This window comes from Telopea speciosissima, chromosome 6 (genome assembly GCF_018873765.1).
Source record: "Telopea speciosissima isolate NSW1024214 ecotype Mountain lineage chromosome 6, Tspe_v1, whole genome shotgun sequence".
Taxonomy (NCBI): domain Eukaryota; kingdom Viridiplantae; phylum Streptophyta; class Magnoliopsida; order Proteales; family Proteaceae; genus Telopea; species Telopea speciosissima.
This window is the reverse complement of record NC_057921.1, coordinates 64,490,758-64,511,589: the sequence shown is the minus strand read 5'-3', so window position 1 is coordinate 64,511,589 and position 20,832 is coordinate 64,490,758. Positions and strand designations below refer to the sequence as shown.

The following is a 20,832-nucleotide window of genomic DNA, read 5'->3' as shown; positions in this document are numbered from 1 at the left end:
CTCTATATATATATTTTTGGAGATAGATGTAATATAAGATTCGAAAACAGTACCTTGGTTTGCTCTGGGCTGAGGGCCCCCTCTTTCTCTCTATGCCGGCCAGATATCTGGAATCTTGAATCGCGGAGAAAGAGAAAGAGTAACCAGACATTTTATTTTATTTTATGGGTTGATATCCATGTCACATTTATTAATGACGTTTCCAAATCAAAATCACATCATAGATCTCAATCGTTTATTTTTATGATATTTCTTTATTAAATCGTGCTTAGATCTCAAGTGTTCATACACATACATGGACACAAACGATTTCTTACTTGCTGCACATACATGATACATGCAGTGGTATTGAATTCTTCCCCAAAAAAAAAAAAAAATGTAGTGGTATTGAATCGTTTGTATCGGTTGATTTGTGTCGACATCGATTGTTGACGATATCGTGTTTTGACCAATATGGGATCAATGGAATGGTATGTATCAAGGACAAAATGGTCCAAAATGATGTTTTCTTATTTAAAATCGCCTGATTTGGCTTGATATGATTGAACCGTATTGATATGAGTATCGATTGAGACGGATACCATTATTGATACCTTGATTTAAAAACTTGATGAGAGTTCTCAATACATCACTCATCGAGTGTCATTTAGGGCACACAAAGGGGCATTTCTTGAAGTAAAAAGGAATAGGTGTTGAGAATTGGTCATACGTATAAAAAAAATTTGACACATGATTAATCTAGACTAAAGGTGTCAATAATTGACACAAAATTAATCTCGACTAAAGGTGTCAAAAAGTTGACATGACTAATCTAGACTGAAGGTGTACAAAGTTCATACGTAAAACCCGACGGCCACTCAATCGGGAATGATTGAATATTATGACTGATCGATAATCGACCATTTTATAGCCCAATTAACCCATTTAAGCCCATTAATCTCGATTATAGTCTATTTATGACTTGTTTATAACTCGATGAGTCGATTGGTCCATTTATGGACTAGTAACCAAGTGACCGGAGAAAAAAATGTCCATGCCTTGGCTTACGAGTTCTGATTATTAAATAGTACGGGGCCTTAAATTGATGAGGATCAATTAAGCATGATCGAAACCGATCTAGGTTGATCGATTGACAACCCTAATCTAGGCCAAGCCTTCTCTATCCAACTGTTAAAATGGACTATTCATTTGTCCACATGGCACAATAAATGGGCCTATCTACAATATTCAGCCCCCACTATGTGGTACAAACATGGTTTTAGTAATCGGGCATCGAGAAAGATACCGATCTGATGCTCATCTAGATCGACCTCTATTGGTCTGGATTGGCATGTAAGGCTAGAAAATCCTACTTTTTTGTATTGGGCCTTGGATCGTCCCAGTATTAGCGGAAAAATAATAAATAAAAAAAAATATATTCAAACTAGGAGATACTGATCCCCAGCCTGGGATCGTCCGATTTATATAATCCGATACTGATTCTTGGAACCATGGTCCGTGGACCAATTAAAAGACTTTTGACTCATGGCCCACAGCTCTCTCTTGTGCTGGGCCCACGGTTTATAGGAAGGTTTTAGGAATCAATATTGGATCAATGGTATTGGTCACTTTGTAGCGGTATTATTGGTGAACCATATTGATACCTAACTTATACGATATAAATATAATTTTTTTTAATAAAAAATGATGTTTTGATCTGGAATTAGGCTGATATGTATGGGTATCGCAGACCAATGCCATGAACTAAATCCATGGATTGGCTAAGTTCTGGCCCATTTATTTAATGGACTTAAAAAAATCACAATTAAATAACTATCTCACATGGGGTAATGATTATAAAAATTTCGATCTTTAGGTTTGAAATTTTTTGATTTTATTTCTCTTTTTAATTTCCCTTGCAATCAAACGTTGCCTTAAATATATCCAATCGAACTAAGCTTAGGGATATAAATGGATCGGATTCGGCTCGGATAGTGCTATATTCGTATCCGCATCCAATTAGTTTTCGGACGAATTCTAATAGTGCTAAACGGATAAGGACACGGATATAGATCGAATATTTTATCCGTTTACATGTAAATATAGCTTTTCGGATAACTATAGTCTATCCGTATCCGCATCCATTTAGCTTTTGGACGGATTCGAATAATGCAAAATGGATACGAAAACGAATTTTGACTATTCATTTACAACCCTAACTAAACTTCTTGGTTATTCACTTTTTAACTATGTTCGAGACTACTCCCTTGATATCCAATAGTTAAAATTATTAGATAATGAAATATGGGAATCAACTAGATAAAGAGGACCACTAGAGGGCAATAAACTAGGGCTTCATGTTTCAAATTATGAAACAGGTCACCAAATTTACCACATTCAATTAATTAAAACGATTGCTACTAATTTAAAAATTAAAAAGTAATGAAGAAGATTTAAGGTTACAAATCTAATTGGTAGTAGTTTAATTAACAAATCAAAGAGATATGATTAAAAATTAACATTGGATGTTGGAAGTCTAATTCTCGAACTGGAATCCAAATTCCTTTTAACTACTCCATGTTCACAAATCCCCTTGCAACTCATATCTGTTTGATGTCACAACTTCACATAACCTATTAAATTTTTTTTAACCAAAAAAAAAAAAAAAAAAAACTTCACTTTACCCAAATTCCAGACGGCAGTGCTCCCATAATGGCAGCCTTGTACAAAGTATGGGAGATAGAAAGAGGGATTAGAGGTGGACCTCAGGCACAACAATATGATTGTTCCATTGTGACGTAGTGAGTGCGTGTTCAAGTCAAGAAATAGCTTCTTTACAAAGTGAAGGTAAGTGACTTATAACTCTTCTCAAACCCTATAATGGCGGGGCCTCATACATTGGATACGCTCTTTCAGTATCAGGGTTTGAAAAATCAAATCGGATTCTAGCGAATTCGGATCAAAACTAGCAAAGGCTGGTTCTGAAACTTCTAATTGAAGCAGATCAGTCTGATTCTGTATGAAAATTAGGGTTTAAAGGGGGTTTTTTTTTGGCGATTTCTATCAATTATGAATCGATCCTTGTTGGGACCGATCCAGATCTTGATTTCCTAATTTTAAACCTCCAGGGATATTAAGTTTAGTTTTGTAATGTTTACCAAAAACAAATCCTTAATTTTGCGACAAAATCTCAATTATAACAGAAAAAATGGTGACAAATGACTTGCAACCATAACACTTGCTCTGCCACCATAGTGAATCGATCCATCAAATATGTAGGGAATGGTTTGAACTGATAATGTGTCGAATTTCAGCTCAAATTCAATTAACCATCCTTTCATATAATGTCTACTATCTTTATATATGTCCATGCATACCCTCATAGTCATGTGCCTCCTAAACGTATTGTTAAATATTTTTAATGGCTTATTTTGTCACATGGCCAATTCTAATTAATTTGAAACATGTGAGTACGAGATCTTGGGGCTCACTTATCCACAAAACTTCAAACCCCATAAAAATTGACAGATAACAAAATGAATGATTGTGATTGATTCGGATTGGGAGAAGACATGACTTTGGGTCGTTGGATTCTTTTTAAAATGTTATTGAATGACCATTACTATGAAATTAATAATATCCCTCATAGTGTTTCCCTATACCCTATGGATACCATCGCAACCCATCGGTCGTCTCCCCTTGACCAGGGTTTGGAAAACTGGGTCTTAAAATATTTACTTAGAAATAGAATATTCTAAGATGCCAACAAGATTTCCCCACTGAAAATGGTGGAAAGTCAGCATTCTAACATACACAAGGAAAAGATAAGTGAGCATTTTTTTAATTAACGGTTAGAAAGCCAATAACACAAGATGAGTAGGCAGGTGGCCTGGTTCCCTTAATAAGGAAGGCATGATTGATGATTCATATGCATCATAAAGAAAAGCATCAATAATATTTTTGTAGTTAAACCTTTACACTAGATACAACGCTTATTTCTATAATTTTCTTCCCCACCCCAAACCAAACCACCCCCCCCACTAACACACAAAAAATAAACAAAAAATTTTATTGTTGTTTCTCAAATGCTGCAACTAGGGTGTCAATCGGTCAGTTTAAGCTAGTTTGGGTTTGGATTGAGTCGCTTTCGGTGTGGAAATAGAGGATACGAAACCAAACTAATAAGAAAAGTTCGGTTTCAGGTTGAATCAGTTTGTCATCAGGAACAGCTTTGATTTCTGTCCGGTTTGGGTTTGGTTTAATATTCATATTTGTACATAATGCAAGAAGCCAAGGAAACCAAGCTATTCAAATAAGGCTAAAGTTTTGTCTTCACCAACGTGAAGAGAATCTAACTGCCATTGAGAGTCTTGATAGGTACCTATTCTATGGGTGGGTGGGGGAGGTGGGGGAAGGGAAGATGAGAACCAAGAGGCTTGAACCCAAGACCTCCCGGTAGAATGGGCTTTTACACTCCACACTGCTACCAACTGCGCTAGATAGTTGTTCTCAGCCACCATTGAGAGTCATTATTCACTCTGCCCCTCTATTGTACGGAGTCTGTAATATCCTAGCCCTATTCCAGGAATCCATTCCAACTACTGGAACTCATGGATTGAGAGATTCACTATTTCGCCGTGGGTGAAACAAAACGCAGCCCCCCACAATAAATAGCAACAGAACATCCACTATACCACAGAGTTACCACAGAGGCACATATGGCAAAAAGAACATCTACTAATTCCGGCACCAAAAACTGAAAGGCAACCCACTATACAATGGGTGATAACAGCAAAAAGAAGCCATCTGAATTCCCCCTGTACATCACAACAGAAAACTAGGGACGGGATCATTTAACATAGGATGTACCATTACATATAAACTATCCATGAGCATTTATAGGGAAAGACTTACAGCAACATGAAAGAGGGGAACAATTCAAAGCCAGCATGATATGCTTCCCAAGCTCTCTCATTCAAGCTTTGTTGGACTGTCAACTATGGAAGAAAGGGTCCTCTTTGTTCTGGTAAATCTTGAACAATTGCTTGGAGTAGTGGCTAGCTAGTCTTCTGCACTCATCTAGTCCTCCTGACATGTGCTTCTCCAGCTCCTCAACAGTCTTCTTGAGCTCCCCCATTGGGTCCCCATCCAGCAGAAACTCGGCCAAATTAGTTCCTCTAGAGCAAACATATATCAGAAGACATATAAACGAACATGGTAAATACAGCAAAGCCCGATGAGAAATTATGTAATGCATATAAATCTTGATGCACAGGCTCTCTTTAACTAAGAAATTAAGGGCACGTGCAGCAGGAGTGTATGCCATATATTTAATATTAAATATAACCTAATCAGTATTATAGGATATATAGTAGTCTCAGAGTTATAAGACAATTGATAATGATATTCTTACTATTATTATGTAAGAGGTAAGGGTAGTCTTACTATTTCTAAGATGATCATTATAGGTGTCGTTACACTAGCTACCATCTCCTCTTGCCATATGGTATACGTGAAGAGGCATTTGTGGATCTATGTGATGGAGGACTGTACACCTATCTTAGTATTAATCAGACAAAAACAAGCACCAGAAGTTGTTAAAAACTGAGTTTAAAATTTCATAAAATTACAAAAAGGCAAAAATTTTCCTGCACCGTGGCGGGTGCAGAAAAAGTATACCCATCAAGGGTTATAAATGTTCTTCCCAAACCCCCCAATAGTATGAAGTCGATTTTACCCCCATTGTTCCCTTACATGGTTATACCCTATTTACACCATCCGAACCCATCTGTAAAGGGATTCTCCCTTAACCGTGGATATGGGAAAACTCGATCCTTACAAAAATTCCATTCAGTGTAATAAAATGTAGAGGCATTTTCGTAAATTTATTTCAATATACTCCAGCAAGGATCCTAAGAGGATAATGGAAAATGCTAGCCTATGAGCTCATAAGATACCATCAGTGCCTCAACTGTTTGACCTAGCGGGCCCTTCTGTCAGTTCGTGTACAGCAGTGGAATCCACTATATTGTATGGCTAAGGCATCACTCATACCTAATTAAGGGGCAAAATGGTAATATATTTTGGATGAAAGCAGTCTAGGTAGAAAAAAGAAACAAGAGGACATTAGGACGCATAAAAATGGGACAGATATAAGAGTAATCATAAGTGCAAATATGGTAATATATTTAGGATGAAGGGTTTTTTATTGGTTAGAGGGAGATCTCACAAAGTCACTATTTGGATACCTGGGATCAATCATAAATAAGGAGGGTGACATAGAAGACAATGTCGCCCAGAGGATTAAAGTAGGGTGGATGAAATGAAGAAGTGCGTTCGGAGTTCTGTGTGATCGGTGTATTCCTTTAAAACTTGAAGTAGAATTTTATAGGACTGTCACTAGACTAGCTATGATATACGATGCGGAATGTTAGGCTGTGAAGAAGTGTTATATAAATAAACTTGGAGTTGCAGAGATGGGAATGTTGAGATGGATGTGTGCGAAAACTAGGAAGGATAAAGTAAGAAATGACCATATTAGAGTTGGATTGGGAGTAGCTCCGATCCATGATCAACTTAGAGAGAGTCGCTTGAGGTGGCATGGCCATGTTCAACGGAGGCCTCGAATGCCCCAATTCGAAGGAGTGCCTGATTCAGATTGAGGGAACCAATAGAGCTAGAGACAGGCCTAGGATAACCATGGGAGAAGTGGTGAAGAAAGACATGCTTAGCTTAGGCCTCGCTCCCTCTATGACTTCAAACAGAGCTGATTGGAGTTGGACTTTGTTGTCGGGACGTTGTTGTATTACACACCTTTCTCGAGGACAAGAGCGGAATGTTGAGCAACTATGATGTAGTTTGTAGCTAAGTTGGGTCAATGCCCTAGAGTTTGTGTCTTTGTTGTGTTCTCTTTCTACTTATTATTAATTTTTTGTTTCTACTGGGATCCATGTAGCCGACCCCATTTAGTTGGGATAAGGCTGAGTTGTTGTTGTAGTTGCATTTAGGATGAAGGGTAACGTAGGAAGTGGGCGAGCCTTGGCCCAACAGTTAAGTTGTGCTATTGCAACCATCAGGTTGTGGGCTCAAAACATGGAAACAGCCTCTCTGCGAAGCTGGGTAAGGCTGCGTACATTTGCCCCTCCCAGACCCTGCAGTAGCAGGAGCCTTGTGCACTGGGACACTCTTTTGGTACCTAAGAATAAAAGAAAATAGGCGTGGCATTAAAATGTGCAGTACATGGTATGGGCTATGAAATTTTTTTTATTTTTTTTAACCCGAATATTACCTGGGATGGGCTATCATTCGTTTTCATATATTGAAAAAAGGAAAAAAGGTTTTTTGTGCTACTTAGGAAGGGTCCCACTCTCTGTGTCACATGGACAAGTGAGGTGGCTATCCAACCATTGGACAGAGAGAACATGGTCTGGATAAGCCACATGTCATATTTCAGAGCCCAACTCAATCAAATACCAATCCGTGTATGTCCATGCATGCTTACTGGTACTCCGAGTCTCCGACCACAACTGCGTATTATAATAGTCCTTATTTTTCAAAGTTCTAATTTGCTACTTGGCAAACACCGTTTGTGCTGAAATTTGATATGTGCCAGGCAACCTTGGGTCTACCTGTCCAGAAAATTTGGTCCCATCTGAGCTGTTACATGGCAGATATTTGTGAGGCGCAGGAATCCCTTCCTAGGCGGGCCATGCAGGCACCAGAGCTTATAAAAAGATAAGGTAAATTACATGGATTTTAAGGAGCATAATGATAAGTCGGGAGGAGTAGAAAAGGAAGAAATCAAACAAAAAGTTGAACAAAAATTGCCAAGTGTATTTCAACTATTCAACCAATGTGGATGGGACAGAAATGATATAAGATGCCCAACTAAAACATAAGATATCTCCCAGATGGGACTTGAATAATGTTTCCAACCCTAGTGGTTCAACAATAATTTAGCATGCTAGATTATAAAGCTCCAGAATAAGTAAAGTCAAATACGTAAGTCAGTAGAGATATTAAATCAAACATTCCTAATCCATACCTGATTGCATCAAATTTGCTAAATCCCCGGTTGTTCATATACAATGAACCCTTCACTGATTTCTCCTCAGCAGTTTGCTGCCTATAGAGAGCACAGACAGCCTTCATGCAGAGTTCAGGATCCTTCTGAAAGGAAGAGAGCATATCTGCTTCAAAGGTCCATCCTGATTTATTTTTTCTGTCCCTTCGAATCATTGATATTACCTGATCATAGTTCAAATCATCATCCCCTACATCTTCTGATTCAGAAGTAGTATCTTCGCCATCTTCACCATCTACAATGAACCCATCCAAACTTTCACCCTCAGTATCAGAACCAACATCTTCGCACTCATGATCTTGAGTGTTGTCAGCAGCTGGGCCAGCCATTACTTGATACTCACCATCACTCTCATTCCTCCCCAAATGACCTTGAGAGATTCTTTCCAACCCGTTCTTCCTTTCTTCACATTGCCTTAGTGTCACCAGACGCCGCTTTGAAGGAGTAAAGGATTCTTCAACATTGCCATCCCCAGAAGACACAATAGGAGTCATAGAACACCGATTCACAGGAGAGCTCGTGGGTTCATGAGTTAAATCTTGGAGCTTCTTCAACTTTAGTTTACTAATTGGAATTTTATCTTCATCATTGTCACTCTCACTGCCACTAGTAATTATATTGGAAGCACGTTTTCTTTTGGGAGTTGAAGTCAATTCATAAGGCTCCTTGGAGCTGTTCCAATTTTCCTCCCCTCTCTGGTTGGTATCTAATCTCTTCAAACAATTCTCAGAAGTCACTTCCTTTTCATCTTTCAAAACACCTTTCAAGGAATTGTCAACTGAAACTGGTGCCTTCCCCTTGTCCCTAATGTTAGGAGTAGCCACTGCAACAATGTTCATTACACTAGTTTCATCATCACTATCAACAATCTCGATGACACCTCCAGACACAGGCCTTCCACTACCAGGGTTGGATCCAACCATTTTTTTGTTGGTGCTCCCTTCTTGTCCAAACTCCAACTGCCTTCTAACTCCCAACCCATGTTGCAACTCAGTTTCTGAAGAGATGTTGTCCTCTTCCTTAACTTTGACCAAAGGCTCATGTGGCATGCAAATACAAGGAAGACCTTTACATGATTATAGAACAATGAAGGAAAGAGACTTTAGCACATTGTCTTCATTCAATTGATATATGTGAAATCATGCAAAGGAGTTACTCATTTGCTTTGCACTGGAATCAGTTCAACAGTAGTAAACTATAATGCATCGCAAGAACCAAACAAGACCAAAATGGCATACAGCTTTACCAGTAAAAATGAATGCATGTTGTATGAATATACCAAATTAACTGCAAAATAGGAATTAAATTCACTAAAGATAATTATCACTGCAAATGATGCATGAATTGGTTTTTTATGAATGACCTTAGGTTGTCCATCCTTCACGGCATTGGGTTTGCCTGGTTTGATAGCAGTAAATCCTGACACACCAAGTCCAGCTAATAATTGTGTCAGATTAAAACTGATACAATGTGTGGGACATTGGCAGTCGAGATATGGAATCAATTTTGATTAGGAAACTAAAACAATAGAATCATCAATGGTGAGGAATTCACTAAGCAAAGATCAATATCTTATTAACATGTCATCATAAACCTGGTGTAATCCTCACCAAGAAAACATGGATAGCGTTACAAAATCTGTGGCAGTTGGCAATCATCTTTAAATTGTGAACTAATGACATGGCCAAGTGGGATTTCAAGGGTGTTTGCTCCACTTTTAGAATTCATGCTAAAAAGATTGGCCATGGGTTAAAAAGTTGTGGGCTGCCAACATGATGCATTAAACCTCGTCCTTTACCCAGTCAGAAGGATGGCTGAGAGAAATTGGATGAGGTAATTAAGGGCTTAAGGCAGGTTCAATAAAGGCCATTGAATGTACCACTGAGGAGTTAGATGGAGCATAATACAGCTAGAATAACAAGGGGAAGATTGAAAATGGCCTGGTGAGAAGTGGTAAAAACAGATACTGATACCTTTGGGTTCACAACAGATATTACTTCAGAAAAATGGTGAAAGAGGATTCATGAAAACCCTGTTTAGTTTGGGAGAAACAGCTTGATTGAATTGCGTTGAGTTGTTAGCCAAGGTCCACCAACAAGTCATTGAGTACACTCTATGTGATAAACTGAATGGAGTCAATTTTGGATATAAAACACCAAACCACACAAAAGTTGGAACAGTTCTTGAGTTTTACCACCAGCTGAATCCTAAATTAAGACGAGGGCTACAATTTGTCAAAACAATTGCAAAGTTTCCATTGGGATCAGGGAAGGAAGCAGATTTTGGCAGTTTAATAAGGGTAAGTACTATTTAAGTTAGGAACCAATAATCAGTGGTGATTGATGAATGTAGTCAATCCAATGGTGTGACTTAACATGCAATTTCAGTATGTCATCAACCACTGAGAGCAATCAAAACATGACCTATACAGATGCCTTCAATCAAGAATCATTAGTTCAGTAAAGTAAAACTTAACAAGCAAGGGAGCCCATAATTCAGTTTTTTTGATACCTTGAAGTTTCTACCAGGTCTAGATGAATTGAACCAAAGTTTATCTATCTGCAGCTCCCTTAAGTACCTTACAGGAAAGGGAAATTCCATAAACGAACTAAGATAGTGTCATACCACTGTCTCAGTATTGGATACATGTTCCTAAAGACCAACATTTGGAACCTTCTCTTTTGCAATATTTTTAGTTTATGTATTGCAATTTGCAATAGTACAAGGAGGAGGCACAACTTGACGTACCCACATCACAACCCCCCTCCCCACCCAACAAAAAAATAAAAAATAAAATGAAAGAAAGAAGGAAAAGGGTTCTAGTGATGGAGCAGATTCCCCACTTCATTCATTTAGATATAGTGAAAAATAAGGGGGATACAGCTATAGGTTATAGTAGCTAATGCATATTAAACAACATTAGAAGGATTAAAAAAAAGGGGGCATGATAATCCATACTAGCGTCTAATTGCTTTAAATATCATCTTAACGTAATGAATTGCCTAATTAGCCCAAACTCTATGTTGCCCATTATTATGACTAAAAAGAATGTAAAAAATTTTCAAAGAATTTGGAATAGGAAAAGAAAGAAGAACTAAGAAATTTTAAAACTGTTTGGGGAGTGGAAAGAGGTTAAGAATTACACGTCAGGAAGGATTACATCAGTAGGTAAAGCAAGGCCCAGATGAGGTCCCAATATAAGTGTGGAAGAGCTTAGGAATCTGTTGTTTATCTTGGCTAACCAAGCTGCTTAATAAGATTATGAGCCAAGGAAAATGTCAGATGAATGGATGAGAAGGATTGTGGCTCCAATTTACAAAAATAAGGATGATATTTATAGCTATAACAATTATAGAGGCATAAAATTAATGAATCATACTATGAAATTATGGAGAGGATACCCACCTGAGACAAGAAACTACTATTACAGAAAACCAATTTGGTTTTATGCCAGGAAAATCCACAACAAAGGCTATTTACTTACTTAGACTCGTGGAAAGATTTAGAGATTGCAAGAAGGATCTCCATATGTAAACAGCCTTGGAATAATGCTTAGATGATCTGATCGATCACCCCAGCCTCTAGTTTATAATAAAAAACAAATTACAGCAAAGATATGAATCCCCCCCAATCCTATTCTTACTAGGAATTCCCACTATAACTAGGAATCGTATAGTGGGGGAAAAACAGGAATAAAACAATTAAAAACTAATCATAATAAAATAAGTAATGAAAGCCAACTAGGACTAGGTTACCCCTAGTGGGTAACGTAGCCTTTTCTCAACACTCCCCCTCAAGTTGGAGCAAAGATGTCGATCATGCCCAACTTGACTAGATTGGGATGAAACAGCTTCCCAGACAATCCCTTAGTGAAGATATCTGCAAGTTGATCAGTAGACGACACAAAGGGAATGCAAATCAACCCTTCTTCTAACTTCTCTTTGATGAAATGCCTATCCACCTCAACATGCTTGGTACGATCATGCTGTACTAGGTTGTGTGCTATGCTGATTGCAGCCTTGTTGTCACAGTACAACATCATAGGAAGACGAATAGGAACACCAAGATCTTGTAGCAACCCTTTAAGCCAGAGTAACTCACAAATACCCTGTGCCATAGCTCGAAACTCAGCTTCGGCACTAGAACACGCAACAACATTTTGCTTCTTACTACGCCACGTGACAAGATTTCCACCTACAAAGGAGCAATACCCAGAAATAGACTTGCGATCTGCAAAATCAGCCCAATCAGCATCAGTGTATGCTTCTATCCGTAGAAGACCATGCGTAGACAAAAGAATTCATTTTCCAGGAACTGACTTCAAATAGTGCAAGATACGAAGAACAGCCTCCATATGTGAAGAGTAGGGATCATGCATAAACTGGCTCACAGTACTCATGGCGACAGCAATGTCAGGACGAGTGTGTGAAAGATAAATCAGCTTCCCTACAAGTCTTTGGTACCGGCCTTTATCAACAAGCTCACCCTCTTTCTCCTTGAGTCGAACAGTAGGGTCCATAGGAGTATCTGAAGGATGACAGCCAAGTAACCCGGTCTCAGCCAATAAATCTAGGATATACTTCCTCTGGGAGAGAAAAATGCCTTTAGAAGATCTGGCTACTTCAATCCCAAGAAAGTATCGTAGTTTCCCTAGATCCTTAATCTCACATTCTTGTCCAAGGAAGGTCTTCAACCGTCTGATCTCATCACCATCATTGCCAGTAACCACTATATCATCAACGTAGACTATAAGAACAGTGAGTTTTTCAGGAACCCTCTTTATAAAGAGTGTGTGATCAGCACTACTCTGCTTAGAGCCCACAGAAATCATGGCCTTGTGGAACCGCCCAAACCATGCTCGAGGTAACTGCTTCAGCCCATAAAGTGCACACTGCAGTTTACATACTTTTCCTTTGTTTCTGTCACAAGAGAACCCTAGTGGAATGTCCATATACACCTCCTCATCTAGTGCTCCACTTAGGAAGACATTTTTTACATCTAGCTGCCGCAAATCCCATCCAAGGTTGACTGTACAAGATAATAACACACGAACAGTATTTAACTTGGCAACAGGTGCAAAAGTTTCCTAGTAATCAATGCCGTATGTCTGAGTGAACCCTTTGGCCACGAGTCGTGCCTTATACCTATCCACAGTACCATCCACCATCTGTTTCACCACAAACACCCATTTGCATCCAACGATTTTCTTCCCAGGTGGAAGAACCACAAGCTCCCATGTGTTATTTTTTTTCAGGGCTTCCATTTCTGCCATCATAGCTGCCTTCCACTTTCCGTCTGATAAAGCTTCCTGCCAATTGTTAGGAATACGAACAGAAGAAAGAGAAGAAACAAAGGCACGAAAGGATGGGGAAAGGGAATCATAAGAAACAACATGAGATATTGGATGTTGAGTGCAAGATCTGACACCTTTGCGAAGAGCAATAGGTAAATCAGGAACATTACCAGGTGGAGAGGCAGGTTCTGGATCCGGGTTCGGCAATTGGATGGGTACTGGAGCAACAGTTGATTGAACTCGCTTATGTTTCCTTGCATAGGTCTTCATATTACGCATCAATCCTCCTCTAAATTTACTAATAGTCCTCTGACAGAGTCCGACCGGGTAGCTTGCTTCCCTAAATAGAAATGGTCTCCCCGTATAGGAACCTCTCCCCGACTCGGGGAGTACCAGGGGCAGGCCAAACTGGTTCAGACTCATGGTAAACAGACTGAAGTGGAGGTGGAGAGTCAATAGTCAGCACATCTTCACTAACACTCTCCCCCTGAAGAGGTGGGGACACATAATATGGAACATTTCATGAAAGACAACATCCATGCTAACAAAAGTCCTGCGAGATGGCGGGTAGTAACATTTGTACCCCTTTTGGGTAGCAGAGTATCCCAAGAAAATGCAGCGGAGGCTAGGTGGGTCAAGTTTACCAGGGGACCTTGTATCCCTGGCATAACAAACGCAGCCAAATACCTTAGGTGGGACTATAAAGGAAAAAGAGCCAAGTAATAGCTCAATAGGGGCTTTCGAAAGAAGAACCCGACTGGGCAGCCTATTAATTAAATAGGCTGCAATAAGGACAGCATCCCCCCAACAAAGGGAAGGGACATTGCGAGCAAACATAAGAGCCCTAGCCACCTCCAAGAGGTGGCGGTTTTTTCTCTCAGCCACACCATTTTGGGCTGGAGTATTGACACAACTGGTCTGATGGAGGATTCCATGTGCAGCAAGGTATTTGTGGAACTGACCTTCCATATACTCTTTCCCATTGTCACTCCTTAAAATTTGAAGAGTGGCATTAAATTGGGTCTTAATCATTTGATGAAAGTGCTGAAAACATAAAAAAACTTCACTTTTTGTGTGCATAAGGTATACCCAAGTGAACCTAGAATAACAGTCAATGAAAGTGACATACCACCGATTGCCAGTCAGGGAAGCTTTCCTACTAGGCCCCCACACATCAATATGAACAATATGGAATAAGGAAGAGGATCTTTTATTAGAAATAGGATAAGTTGAACGTGTCTGTTTAGCCAAGACACAAGGCTCACAAAAAAAGTCTTCTTTATTACAGTCTTTAACTAATGTAGGAAATAAATTTGATAAAGTACCTAAGGGGGGATGGCCTAGTCTAAAGTGCCATTTATGTAAGTCAGAGGAGAAAGATGCCCAAGGTAAAGTCTGAGTATGTTTAGGATCGCCATCAAGTAGGTACAATCCACCATGCACTTTACCCGATCCAATCGTCTTCCCCGAGTCCAGTTCCTGAAAGACACAGTGAGTGGGAAAAAAAATCACTTTATAATTCAGGGATTTAGTGATATTGCTAATGGAAAGAAGGTTAGTTGTAAATTTGGGAGTATGCAACACAGATGACAGTGTAAGAGAATGAGAACAACCGATGGATCCTTTCCCTGAGATGGAGGAGAGGGACCCATCAGCAATTTTGACTTTATCCTTACCAGAACCAAGAGAATATGTATTAAAAAGACTGGAAGAACCTGTCATGGGATCAGTAGCACCAGAATCAATGATCCATGGAGTGGATGCTACTGATGCACAATGACCAGCAAAGGAAATACCTGCACGGGCAAAGAAGGAACCTGAATTGGCAACAGACGTAGTAGAGGCAGCAAATGTGTTCAGCATACGACGTAGAGCCTGGAGTTCTTCCAGGGAGAACCCGATGTCAGTAGTGGGAGTTGGTGCTACACTTTCAGTGTGATTGGCTTTGTTTTTAGACTTAGCACGACCACGTTTAGCCTCAAAATCAGCTGGCTTCCCATGTAATTTCCAACACTGAGCCTTAGTGTGATATGGTTTGTGACAATGCTCACACTTAACAGGCTCTTTGGTAGTAGTACCAACACTGTCAGCAGAAGCAACAGGAGTGGAACCAGCAGTCGGTAAGGCTGATCTCTCAACTTTGGGAGTAAACATCATGGCACTATGGCAGCCCTTCGTGTCTCTTCACTGTGAACATAAGAAAAGGTCTCCTCTAGAGTAGGGAAAGGAACCCGTCCAAGGACTTGCACCCGAATAGGGTCATAGTCATCATTGAGGCCAGCCAGGAAATCATAGACACGGAATTGGTCTACATAGGTGTGGTAGGTAGTAATATCAGCAGTAGTAGTAGGCTGAAACCGAGCATAGTGATCCAATTGTTGCCATAAACACTTGAGGGCAGCATAGTATTTGGTGACAGACATCTCCTTCTGAGTAGTGTTTTGGAGTGTCTTCTTAATTTCATAAACCTGAGCACCACTACCTGAACGACCATAAGTGCCCTTGACAACTGTCCATATCTGTGTAGCAGTGTCAAGGAGAAGATACTGACTAGAGAGGTCAGTGGTCATAGAGTTTAGAATAAAGGACATGACCATTGCATCATTGGCAGCCCATTTAGTACGAACAGCCCCTTCTTCAGTAGGTTGTTTGGTGGTGCCAGTAAGATGGCCAGTGAGTCCCCTTCCAGCCACTGTTAGGGACAATGATGTGGCCCAAATTAAGTAGTTTGTACCATCAAGCTTGATGGCAGCAGCATAAGGGAGAAAATCAGACCTAGTTTGATCTCCTCCAGAAGTAGCAGTAGTCATCTCTGAGTCACCCATGATTCAGCCAAGCGGAGGAAAAGTCAGATCTTCAAAAAGCCTGATTCAAGTGTGAATAATGGGTTTTGAAATTGCAGAATTTTCAGCCTGCAGAATGGGCTGAAACTGAGGTCGAGTTTCCCTCTAATAGCAGGGAAGATATCTTCCAAAAATTAGCTCTTTCTAATGAGCCAATAAAAAGCCCTAAATTTTTGACAAATTTAGGAATAAAATCTGATTGCAGGAAAAGGATACAGAAAAAAATGCAGAATTGGATCTAAACCAATGTTGCAATCTTCAAACAAGGACTGGTGCAGACCAATAATAGCAGGAACCAATCTCCATAAGTGCAGAAATCAAACCCCAGTTGAAAAATAGCTCGATCTCCAAGGATGGAAAAAACCTGCCGGCAGAAATAGGTCACACCTCTGTTCTTCGATCTTCAATGAGGTGACATTGAGGGCAGCAACTAAATTTGCATTATATCACCTCATAGTTGCTGCCCTGATGGAGAGAAAGAGGCCGAGAGTAGTGGAGAGAAAAAAAAAGAAAAAACTGAGAAATAAGAGAGAGGAGAGAACTAGAAATCGGGAGTAGCTGTTCCTAGATCAGATTAGGCTTTGATACCATGTAAACAGCCTTGGACTAATGCTTAGATGATCTGATCGATCATCCCAGCCTCTTATTTATAATAAAAAACAAATTACAGCAAAGATATGAATCCCCCCCCCCAATCCTATTCCTACTAGGAATTCCCACTATAACTAGGAATCCCAAATAGGAATCGTATAGGGGGGAAAAACAGGAATAAAACAATTAAAAACTAATCATAATAAAATAAGTAATGAAAGCCAACTAGGACTAGGTTACCGCTAGTGAGTAACGTAGCCTTATCTCAACACCATATGATATTTATTGACCTAGAAAAAGCTTATGATAGAGACCCTAGAGAGTTAATCTGGCAAGTACTGGAGAAGAGAAGTGTTTCAAGTAAATATGTGGACATAATCAAAGATTTGTATGATGGTGTGGTGACTAATGTAGGAACTGTGGGGGTCAAGGTAGTGAATTCCCAATTACAATTGGATTACATCAAGGATCAGCTTTAAGCCCTTATTTGATTGCGCTTATCATGGATGCTTTAACCAGAGACATTCAAGGGTGAGGTTCTTTGGTATATGCTTTTGTTGATGATATTGTTTAGGTGGACGAGACATAAGGAGAGATTAACACCAAGTTGGAGTTATGGAGATCAACCTTGGAATCATAGGCTTTAAGATTAGTAGAACAAAGACGAAGTATGTGGTGTGTAACTTTAGAGATGGTGAAAATTGATGAGAGGGAAATTCCGCAAAGTAATTATTTTAAGATATCTGGGCTCAATCATAAATGACGAATGTGATATAGAAGATGATGCTTCACAGAGATTTAAAATAGGATGGATGAAGTAGAGAGGTGCGTCTAGAGTGTTGTGTGATCGACGTATTCCTTTAAAACTTAAACGAAAATTTTATACACTAGTCATACGATCAGCTATGATGTATGGTGCAGAATGTTGGGCAGTTAAGAAGCATCATGTAGATAAACTCAATGTAGCGAAGATGAGAATGTTGAGATGGATGTGTGGCAAAACTAGGAAGGATAAAGTAAGGAATGATCATATTAGAGCTGATTTGGGAGTAGCTCTGATAAATGAGGAGCTACGAGAGAGTTGTTTGAGGTGGCATGGCCATGTTCAACGGAGGCCTTTGGATGCTCCGGTATGGAGTGATTTGATTCAGATTGAAGGAACTAAAAGAGTAGGGCAGACCTAAAATTACACTAGGAGAAGGGGTGAGGAAAGACATGCAAAGCTTAGGCCTTGTATCAAGATTTTCTTCATAAACGAAGCTTGTAGGATCTAAAGTTGAGTCTCACTACAAGTCGAGCTTGAAATGGAAAGTTTAATGGATAAAGTCTCGCTCACTTAGAACTAGGAAGGATAAAGCAAGGAATGATCATATTAGAGCTGATTTAGGAGTAGCTCCGATAAATGATAAGCTACGAGAGAGTTGTTTGAGGTGGCATGGCCATGTTCAATGGAGGCCTTTGGATGCTCTAGTACAGAGGAGTGATTTGATTCAGATTGAAGGAACTAAAAGAGTAAGGGGCAGACCTAAAATGACACTAGGAGAATGGGTGAGGAAAGACATGCAAAGCTTAGGCCTTGTATCAAGATTTTCTTCATAAACCCGAAGCTTGCAGGATCTAAAGTTGAATCTCGCTACAAGTCGAGCTTGAAATAGAAAGTTTAATGGATAAAGTCTCGCTCACTTAGATAGGGGCGATAGCCGCAGGTCTTATCTTGTTCTCTTTTCACCTTTCTAACTCCTCTTGCCAAAGGTGCGATGGGTTCGGGTGGCCTAATGAGATTAACATAGCTGGTCTTTTTCATATGAATGGGAAAGAAGAGGCTGGGCTTATGAGAGTTATAGAACTGATTGAAGGGCAAGGATTCATTTAGCTGACACCATCTAGTTGGGATAAGGCTGAGTTGTTGTTGTTGTAAGGATTATATATTTGCATATTTAAATATCTTTCAGTTACATATAAGTTAAGACTGTCTACAAGTGTAAAACCCTCGGTACTTTATTTCTCCTTTACCAAAGGTCACAGTCCTATCTTTTCCTTAATGCAGTTAATGGGACCATCGTCACGACTTCCTTCTATTTTTGCAACTGTGAAAGAAATAGCATATATCATTGAAATTTAGGAAATACTGATTAAATGGCACAAAGGCACCAGCTCAATACCTACCCTCAGTAAAATGTCATTGCTAGGAGGCTCTCCACCCCCTCCTGCTTCCACTTCAATCTATGTAATAATTGTACTACAAATTTACAAAATTAGGTTTAAATAATAAGCACCAACAGGATATACCAACCTAAAACAAACCAGCCATCCAATCAGCATTACCTATATAGAATCTTTTCCAGCCCAAGTGTTAAAGAAATCATAGGATTTTATATCATCCGATCGTAGGATTTCATATTGCCCATTCTTTATGTGGAGGTAGAGAATAAAGACAGAATTGATTGGATTGTTATAACCATCTGGTTGGACTGGTTTCTTTAGGTTAGGAGATAAGCTAATATTACTACCACATGTATCACCAACCATCATAATATTACTACCAGATGGACTGGTTTCTTTAAGTTAGGAGATAAGCTAAACAAAATTCTTTGAATTGGTGGCCCACAGTTTCATATTGAATGGCATGTATGCAAGTAGAGATCACATGTAAGCACACAACAAAGAAACCCTGGCGCATTACTAAACCCCTAATATTAACCATCTTGAGAAAACAACAATGGCAACTGTTATTCCTACCAATACTAATATATTACTATTAAGTCTGTCTAATCCAACTAAAGATTATTCAATGTCCAGGGAAAATCAATAGATAGAAACTAATTTTACTACAAAGTAAAGAACGAAAATGATTTATTTAATACCTGTGGCCTGCACATCTCTGCTTTCTTTGTCCAGTGAAAGGCAAGGAGACCCCACATTCGCATGTAAATTTGCCCCTGCATCACAATTCAACCTTTTGTTTTTGACTTTTGGATGGACCAAACTGGCACAGTTGCCCAAGCCATTTGCTTCTTCTGGACTTTTGGTTGCATTACTTGCTTCGTTCTTCTCTTTGTCAACATGAGAAATGGTGTTCAACATATCTCTGGACTCTGCATCTAGCTTCATGGACAAGGACAACGGTGGATCCTTCACTGTTAAGACCAAGGTATCTTCTTCCAACCTAATGACTCGAGACTCTAACTCCACAAACCTCTTCTTCCAAGTCTCAATCTCATCCTCAGCTTTCTTCTTTGCGCGCATTAAATCTATATTCTCGACCTTCAGCTGAACATACTTCTCTCTTGTTTCATTCTCCACCTTCTTAAGCTCTTCTGACAAAATGGAGACCCTTTCCTGTGCCCTTTTCTCTCTTTCACATACAACTTTACAATCTTCTTGGAGACAAGTGAACTTCTCTTTGAGCTCATCGCACAATCTCTTGTGTTTCTTGAGGTCATCTTCAATGGAGATTTTATCGATTTCTAACGCACCTAACTTATCTTCAAAAGAGATGCAATCTTTCTTCACACACTCAAGTTCAACTAACAAAACCCTGCTGCCTTGTTCAGCTATCCTACTTTTCTCTTCCAACTCCATACACCTAGTTCGACAAGCCTTCAACTCTTCTTCTAGTTCAACCTCACGTTTAACTGCATGTTCCATCTTGGCCTCCAAAGCTTCCATATCAAGTTTCAACGTTTGCTCTCTCAACATCAAGTTCCGTTCCAACTCATCAAAATCTAAGATGTTTCGATTTTTCAAAACTTCATGGACAGGTCGGAAAGCCGTCTTCAAAAACGAAATTAGATACACCAATCTTTGTTCTTCCCCACATTCTCATCAGCTCCGACGGGAGTTCCAGGTTCTAAAACCCTAGTTTCAACCATTTCACGGAAACAGATTTCCTTAGAAATTCAATAAGAAACAAACATAAATAGAAGCAAAACAAGGAAAATCAAAGCGAGCAAGAAGAACAAGCATACCCTAACACCATATCTTTTCTTCACAGGCTAATAGAATCGAATATGAGAAAACTCACACTTGGATTACACAGCTTC

The 20,832-nt window shown here is 39.4% G+C and overlaps 1 protein-coding gene across 1 annotated transcript; it reads right to left on the bottom strand.

Moving 5' to 3' along the window:
* Positions 1 to 4,699: 4,699 nt before the first annotated feature.
* LOC122664664 lies at positions 4,700 to 20,573 on the bottom strand. Its single transcript, XM_043860594.1, has 4 exons — positions 19,654 to 20,573; positions 8,024 to 9,128; positions 4,966 to 5,156; positions 4,700 to 4,908 (listed from the first exon to the last, which is right to left on the bottom strand). Exons 1-3 carry the CDS (start codon positions 20,486 to 20,488, stop codon positions 4,973 to 4,975), a joined length of 2,124 nt encoding a protein of 707 aa, XP_043716529.1. The 5' UTR covers positions 20,489 to 20,573; the 3' UTR covers positions 4,700 to 4,908; positions 4,966 to 4,972.
* Positions 20,574 to 20,832: the final 259 nt, after the last annotated feature.